Raw genomic sequence first — 8,723 nt, 5'->3', positions numbered from 1 at the left:
GTTGATCACATGGTTGGTGAAAATTTATGTGGAAAAAAAAGAAGAAGAAAAAAAATCCCTTACTGCTTCTCTATGCCCCCAACACATCATCTTTCATAATCCCATAAAATACTGCCCGACCATGCCTAACGGCAGTGAATAATCCCTTCAACGCCAAGTCTTTTCCTTGTTGGAAGTAAACCAATCCTAAACCAATCAAAAGAAGACCATCATGCAAAGAGACTTAGTCCATGTGCAACTACTCCACATAGTTAAGTGATTGCAACTGTATTTGATTTTTGGGAAGAGACTGTCCATGTGCAACTACTCCATATAAAGTGATTGCAACTGTATTTGATTTTTTGGGAATCAACTTTTATAAGGTTTAAAAAAAATACATTTAGTTTGATATTTTTTGACATAATTATAATAATTTTCCTTTTAGTACTAGTAAAGGTTAAAGTAATTAAAACTAATACAAATGACAAGTAGACACCAAGATAAATAAAAATAAATATATATTTTAGTAGAAAATAGATAGTAATATATATATTTTTTTATTTATACGACTAACGAATGGAAAAGAGCGTAATTGTTATGTTGATCAAAAGTTCAAGGAATACTAGTATAAGAGATTATTTCATTTTTACCCCTATACTTTGTCACGATTTTCAATGACCCCCAGACTACTTTCATTTTCACGCGTACCCCTATACTATTTAAGTTACTATCAATTTTGTCCCTGCCGTCAGATTTGAAACGGAAAACGTTAAAAAAATTACATTTTGGCCCCAAATTTCAAAATAAAGATGCAATCCCACCCTTTCCTACCAGCAAACCACCACCAGCAACCACCACTTCAAGCTCTTCTATCTCCTTCATCATAACTCCATTTCACCTCATTTTTACGTCGTTGGATTCAACTCATGGTTTAGTTTTCGTATCATATCTCATACGTCTCATTCTTCCTCTTTTTGCATGTTATCGAAGCTCTGAAAGTTGGTAAAAAAAGAAGATTTTTCTTCTCATTTTCGACTTTTCTTCGAGCCATCTTTCAGACTTCATATCTGTTAGGTTTTTATTCTTGGCAGCCCCATTTGACAAAACTCCTTTAAGTTGTATTTGTTTTCGCATTTTTTATTTTAATGAGACTATGAGTTTTTAGATGCGAATCCAACCCGAATTGTGCCTTGCAGAGAAGTTTTGTGATGTTAATTCTTTCAAGATTGCCACTTCGCTGATTATGACAGGGATCGAGCTACCCGGTCAGTTCGCGGGGGTCCAAGGGACAGAGCTCCTTAGCGGGTCCGGGGCAGCGCCACGGCGGGGTCGAGGGGCAGCGCCCCCGAAGCAAAATGCAAAAATGCATTCAAAGTTGCCTGTCCACTCAAGCGGACATTCCCCCGCTCGAGCGGAGAATGCTGAGTTCCAGAAACTTATTCGCCTGCAAAAATACTGGATGTTGTTTTTTCCCGCTCGAGCGGAACTTTCCGCGCTCGAGCGTAGGTCCGCTCGAGCAGAGATCGCGGGACAGTTTTCTATAAATACGTGGTTAAGTTAGATTCTAGGGTAACGCCTCCAGATCTTCTTCTTGGGTTCTAGGGTTTATATCTGGGGCTATTTTGTTAGTTTTCTTTGATGTTTCATTGAGTATTCAACTCATGGTTTAAGAAGCATACATCAAAGGTTTGTTTGTTTATTCTACACAAAAGAGAGAGTTGTTCTTCAGTAGATTCTGGGGAATTCGAGCCTGAAGTTTTGGTGGATTCTAGAGTGGCTCATCATCAAGACAATTCCAAGGTGAAGACGGAGTTGGAAGAGGCACATAGGGGTTGGTTCAATTGGGGCGTGGATTCGCTAGATAATTGAGAGTATACCTGTGTAATTTTTTATATCTTCTTAGTGGATTGTTTTATGGCTGTTGCCCATGATTTTTTTATCACAATTGGAGGTGCTCCAATTTTGATTTTTCCACGTTAAAATCGTTGTGTCGATTTGTCTTGATTGTTTGATTGGGATTGTTTTATTGCTTTAAATTGATACATAATCACAAATCACTATCTAACGGATTTCTAGATTTTTCAATATCTTTCTCGATTCTTGAAGTTTCTACTTCATCCTTTCGCTATTCTCTTCACCTCACTTCCTACTTCGCTCTACACTACCTCGCTTTCTCACTTCTTCGTGTAATGGATGGTTTTGGTATGCCGAAAGCTATCCGAAAACTAATTTCGAAAATTTCAAAACATTCATCGTTTGCTTTCTTCTCCATCTTCCTCATTCTTCTTCTTCTTCTTCTTCTTCTTCTTCTTCTTCTTCTTTTTCTTCGCTTATAACATGATGTGAAACATAGTTCTAGGTGGTAATGTAACTGGTAATGGTGGTGGTGGCGGTCCGGCGATGGCAGTGGGTTTGGTGTTGTAAGATGGCGATGGTGGTAATGCTCATGGTGACGGTAATGGAACTTGGTTGTGAAAAATATGGGTTTGGTGTTGTAAGGTAGTGGTGATGGTAATGATCATGGTGGCGGTAATGGAGTTCGGTGGCGGTGAAATTGGTGGTTCGGGTGGTGATGTTGGTGAAGGTGACGAAGGTGATGAAATTGATGAAGAGATATATATCATCTTTCTATATACATACATATCAAGAATCTATCTCCAGATACAACAGAAAACAAGTTGATCGCTTGATTACTTTCAAACCCATTTTCATTTTGTCTTGATTTCTTCACTGTTCTTTTTTACTAGTTATCGGAACATAATTTACTGATTTGGGTTTGATTTTGTTACTAACGATTATAAACTTATGAGGACTACTCAGTTTCATGGTAAAAATTGGGACTCATTTGAATCTGAAGTTAGGGTTTACAATTTGAAGTAGAATTCATGGCGAAGAATTCAAGATTTCCCTTATTATCTAAGGGATAGTTTTTGGCATGGCATGTATGTCGATGGTGCTTTACATTGGGTTGTGAGTCAAAACTACGAGTTAGATAGTGTTAATTTTTTGGTAGCTGCATTTGATCTTACTAATAAGGAGTATCGATTAGTACCACAGCTAGAGTTTTCTGATGAGGATTTTTATATTTGTGTAAGGGAGTTGGATGGGTGTCTATGCATATTCTGCAATTATGACCAAGTCCGGGTTGATGTCTGGGTAATGACCAATCATTATCCGAACCACCAACTTCACCGCCACCGAACTATATTACCACCACCGCCACCATCACCGGTTCCGTTACCACCAAGAACTATGTTCCACATCATGTTATAAGTGAAGAAGAAGAAGAAGAAGAATGAGGAAGAAGAAGAAAGCAAATGACGAATGTTTTGAAATTTTTGAAATTAGTTTTCAAACAACTTTCGACATACCAAAACCATCCATTACATGAAGAAGTGAGAAAGCGAGGTAGTGTAGGGCGAAGTAGGAAGTGAGGTGAAGAGAATAACGAAAGAATGAAATAGAACCGTCAAGAATCAAGAAAGATATGAAATCCAAAAGATAACTCAAAGAAAAGTCGAAAATGAGAAGAAAAATCTTTTCTTTTCTTTTTTTATCAACTTTCGAAGCTTCGATAGCATGTAAAAAGAGAAAGAACGAGACGTATGAGATGTAATACAAAAATTAGGCCGTGAGTTGAATCCAACGATGTAAAAATGAGACGAAACGGAGTTATGATGAAGGAGATATAAGGGCTTGAAGTAGTGGTTGCTAGTGATAGTTTGCTAGTAGGAAAGTGTGGGTTTGCATCTTTATTTTGAAATTTGGGGCCAAAATGTAATTTTTTTTAACTTTTCCTGTTTCAAAAATGACGGCAGGGGCAAAATTGATAGTAATTTAAATAGTATAGGGGTACGTGTGAAAATAAGAGTAGTCTGAGAGGTCATTAAAAATCGTAACAAAGTATAGGGGTAAAAATGAAATAATCTCACTAGTATAATTATATAAAAAGAATTTAGAATTAACTTTATTTTTTTTTTCAAACCTCGGGAAAAGAAAATGCAATTTGCCCTAATTTTTTTTATTTATTCATTTATCACAATGGATGTGGTTACAAATGCATGTTATTTCAAAAACTTCAATGTTGAAAATATTGATAATCTTTTGTATCATCCTCCATGCATGATATATAGGAGTGTAAAAATGGCTCGCGGCTCATGGACGGTCCGAAACCCGCCCATTGCCTGGGAAGGACCCGACCCATTTAGGCCTACTGGCCCGCCCAAGGCCGAAATATCCCTTGGGCCTAATCTTTTTGGCCCGTGGACTGGCTCGACCCAAATTTTGGCGGGAGCTCGCGAGGCCTAGCTTGGGTTAGGCCGAGCCAAATTTACATCCATATTGATATCTATGATCCAAAACATTTGTAAAAAAAAAGTATTGGTGAGTGAAAATCTAATTGAGAATGTTTGGTGCAATTTATTGAGATGCTTATAATTTTTTTTTTTATTTAATGTTAAAAATCTGTGCTAAAATATTCTTGCAGTTTTTGTTTATTACCTATGATGCAAAAATAAAATTAAAAAATTAAGAGAAAATACTTTTAACTTCTAATCTTTTTTAATATTAATTTTAGCTTATAATAAGCAAGAAACAGGGTGACAGGGCCCATTTAGGCTCCCAACTTGATAATCTGAGTTGTTCAAATTTTTAAATACATCAAGTGGATTATATTTGCAAAAAATTAAGTTGGTCAGATATCGCTAACTCTTTCATCAAATCACATTTACCATATATATTTTTTAGATAAAAATGTGATTTAGTGAAAGGCTACCGATGATCGATTTGTCTTATTTTTTTATAAATATGTTCTTTTCAATATATTTTAAAAAATAAATAATATAAATTACTAAAATAAAACACAAAATGAATCTCATTAAACACACAACGACTACTATGCTTTGCGTCCAGCAGACACTCTCTACCTACTAAGCATAACCAAATCAGAGCGTTGAATTGTCTGATTATTTGACAAAAAGTTTAGTCAAGACGTCGAAGTGTTGAATCAGTACCAAATTTCTTTCAATTAACCACAATTTTCCTCCCAGTAAGTCTTTGGATATTGAAATCAAACGCGGGATACATCAAATAAATGGAGAATTTTAAAAGAGTGGAGTATAGTATAAGTAGTTCAGGTATACATTTATGCAATAAAAATTTATGCTATCATTATTTTGAAATTATTATTTTTACCCTCTACCTTTTTGATATTCCCCTTAAAATAAATCAATGGTTAAGATTTTTAAGAACTGCGTTGTATCAACAAATTTTGTAAAACTGATTCATTTCATAAATTTTTTCTGTTCAAAATTTATATTTATTTTTGCTAAATAACTCCGAAGTCCTTATATTTTTGTATTGTTTTAATCCTTACAGTTTCAATTAGTTCAATTTTAACTCTTGATTTTAGATTTTGAGTCAATTTAATTAAATTAATAATGCCATTAAAAATTTTGTTGAAAAATGTTCATCGAGTTGGCTAAGGTTAAGTAATTGAATTGATCAAGTTTATAATTCTACTCCCAAAAACATGACACATGTTGTTCATGTGCGCATTTGTCATAAAAAATGCTAACAATTGAAATAAATTAAACCAATTTAAGACAAAATAAAAATTCAAAACTAAAATTAAACCAATTAAAATTTCAAAGACCAAAATAATATGACAGACAAATTATAAGGAATAGCAGTATAATTTGCCCTTATTTTTGTGTTTACAGCACTATTGATTTTTTGCACGTTGGTCAAGTCAATTTCAATTTCATCGACACCACTGGCATTTTACAAGAAAGAACATATTCTCTATTATTATCAATTTTTATTTATTTTAGGGTGCGAAAATTTTAAAATTAGTTCCAGCAGACCCCTTAAAAAGTTTCTTAATTTAACAAATGCTATAATGACTCTTTATGTGGAGTCACTTTCATTTCATCCCTTAAAGATATAATATTAATTTATCTCTCCTCATTTTTCTCTTTACTCTCTATGATTTAATTGTTACATTAACTTTTTAAAAAATAAGTTTAATTGAAAAAGAATAACGGCATAGATTTTTAGATTTTCAACACCCACAATGGTTCTCTCCTCTCTCAACCCTTTTTTCATACCATTGTGGGTGCCTTTTCTTCTTTGGCAATAACGATGGCGGAGTTGGGCAGTAGTGACGGGGACAACATCAATTGGACGGCGGGCTTTCAAGCAGATTTTGCTTTTCATACCACATCTTTGAGCAAATTGGTGATTTTCCTTGAATCGTATCTATCTTTTTGGCGGATTTGTTTTGTTTTGTTTTGTTTTTTTTTTTTTTTTTTTGTTGCTTGTTGTTTGTTTGTTCTTGTTTTATTGTTTGGTTGGCATGGCCTTCGGGGTCTTATATACTATTATTGTCTTTTATTATTATAATGTTTTCCATGTTTTTTAAATAATAATAATAATAATAAAATAATATTTAAATAAAATAGCAAAAAAATGAAAGTAATCCAAAAAGTGATCTCCTAAAATAAATAAAAAAAAATGCAATTTTTAAGTAAAAGTTAAAAGAAATATAAGTAACATTGTTTGGGATGCTCTTAGATCGTATCTCTCAATTTGATCAACCAAAAATGATGAATCCTGAAAATCGAGTGTTCAATATTTTCTTGCTTCTGTTTCTTTTCTTTGGATTTTGCAAATCTAGAGACACCATAACTCCAACCCAACCCATCAAAGACGGTGACCTTTTAGTCTCCAACAATGAGACCTTCGCACTTGGGTTTTTCAGTCCTGGAAATGGAACATCCAATCGTAGGTATGTTGGAATATGGTACCACAAGATCTCCAAACAAGCCGTTGTTTGGGCTGCCAATCGAGATAACCCAATCAACGGTACATCCGGAGCAATGTCTATTGACCAACATGGAAACCTCGTCATCTACAGTGACGAAAATTCTCAAAATGTTACACTTTGGCATACAAACGTTTCAGCACCAGTAATGGCCACGAGCAATTCTTATTCAGCTCGACTCTTGGATTCGGGGAATTTGATGTTGTTGTTTCAAGGTAGTGATACTAAAAATGAAAGTTTTGTTGCATGGCAAAGTTTTGATTATCCTACGAATACTCTGCTGCCCAACATGAAGCTCAGGATGGACCAGAGGACCGGTCTGGACCGGTTCCTGAGATCATGGAAGTCGGAAGACGATTCGGGCACAGGAGAATACTCGTATAGGATGGTGCCAAGTGGGTTGCCCTAACTTGTATTGTACAAGGGCTCAGTCAAATTACATCGGATCTTACCTAGGAATGGCAACGGGGCAGGGCGGGGCCGGGGATCACCCTCCCCGTCCCCAATCCCCGATGGCCAAAACTTCCCCGTCCCCGGTACCGATCCCCGACAGGGAACCAATCACAGTCCTCATCCCCGTCCCCAACGAGGATCGGGTTTTCCCGACTCCGAAATTCCCCAATCCTCATCAACAAATCAAAAAACAACAGATCAACTAATAAAAAAAAATAGATGAAGCTCATCATCAACAACAGAGATCAAAAATAAAAAAATTACAGATCATCATCAACAGATCAAAAAATCAATAACAGATCTTACAGATCGATGCTGGAGATTGGCGGATGAGGACGGCAGTGTAGATCGGCGAAGGAGATCGGCGGAGGAGGAGGATATCGGCGGAGGAGAGCGGCGGTGGAGATTAGTGGATGAGGACGGCGGTAGAGATCGACACTGTGCTGCACTCCATAGCGGCTCTCTTCTCTCTCTCTCTCCCTCCTCCACATTTTTCTCACGACACGAAGCTCTCTCTCATCACCAAAAATGGCGATCAAAACACTGAGTGAGGGATTGGTGAGATATAAGAGAGAGAGAGAGAGAGAGAGAGAGAGAGAGAGAGAGAGAGAGGCTACTGTGAGAGTGAGAGTGAGAGAGTTGAGAGAGAGAGAAGAACGAGAGTGGAGAGAGTGAGAGAGAAGAACGAGAGTGAGAGTGAGAGTGAGACCAATGAGTCACGGGTTTAGGGCTTGGTTTATTATATATATATATAAGGTGTATAAAAGTAATTTTATTTCGGGGAAATTCGGGGATGGGGATGGGGCCGGGGCCGGGCCGGGGATTGAACACTGATCACCGTCCCCGGCCCGAAACAGATCGAGGATTGATTTTCAAATACCGTCTTCTCCCTGTCGGGGGTATTCTTCGGGAAAAAACCACTTAAATTGGGGTCGGGGTCGGGGATCCCCGTCGGGCCGGTTTCAAATTGCCATCCCTAATCTTACCAGGTATCAGCAGCAAACTGGCTGATAATTCAACTAATTTCATGTTCAACTTGAGATTGAGTTACATTGATGATCCCGAGGAAGTCACTATGGCTTATGTTCTGGTCAACGGCTCGAGTTTGTCTAAAATTTTTGTGGAAGAACTTGTTGGGAGGTTAAAAATGGATACGCGGGTCGATGTGGAGGGTTAGGGTAAGGGTAAATGGGTCGAGTTCTATTCGACCCCGAATGAACGATGTGATAATTATGGGCTGTGTGGTGCGTACAGCTATTGTGATAACAGCAAATTGCCAGCGGAGTTTGAGTGTGCGTGTCTTTCGGGGCACAAGCCCAAGTCAGCGAACCTGTGGAATTTAAGAGATGCAGCAAGTGGGTGTGTGGAGAAAGGGCTTGGCATGTGTGGGAATGGAGAAGGGTTCGTGAAGGTCGAAGGTGCACAGATTCCGGATACATCATGTGGTGCCGCAGTTGAGCATGAATGA

At 37.2% G+C, this 8,723-nt stretch overlaps 1 protein-coding gene across 1 annotated transcript; it reads left to right on the top strand.

Annotated features, from left to right (window-relative positions):
- Positions 1–2,404: 2,404 nt before the first annotated feature.
- On the top strand, positions 2,405–8,723 carry LOC114279837 (G-type lectin S-receptor-like serine/threonine-protein kinase At1g11410). The gene is made up of 7 exons (XM_082900438.1): positions 2,405–2,434; positions 2,479–2,572; positions 3,075–3,135; positions 6,656–7,197; positions 7,555–7,695; positions 8,245–8,395; positions 8,510–8,723. Exons 1-7 carry the CDS (start codon positions 2,405–2,407, stop codon positions 8,721–8,723), a joined length of 1,233 nt encoding a protein of 410 aa, XP_082756564.1.

This window comes from Camellia sinensis, chromosome 13 (genome assembly GCF_055761805.1).
Source record: "Camellia sinensis isolate YWXY chromosome 13, ASM5576180v1, whole genome shotgun sequence".
Taxonomy (NCBI): domain Eukaryota; kingdom Viridiplantae; phylum Streptophyta; class Magnoliopsida; order Ericales; family Theaceae; genus Camellia; species Camellia sinensis.
This window is presented reverse-complemented; position numbering and strand designations above follow the sequence as displayed.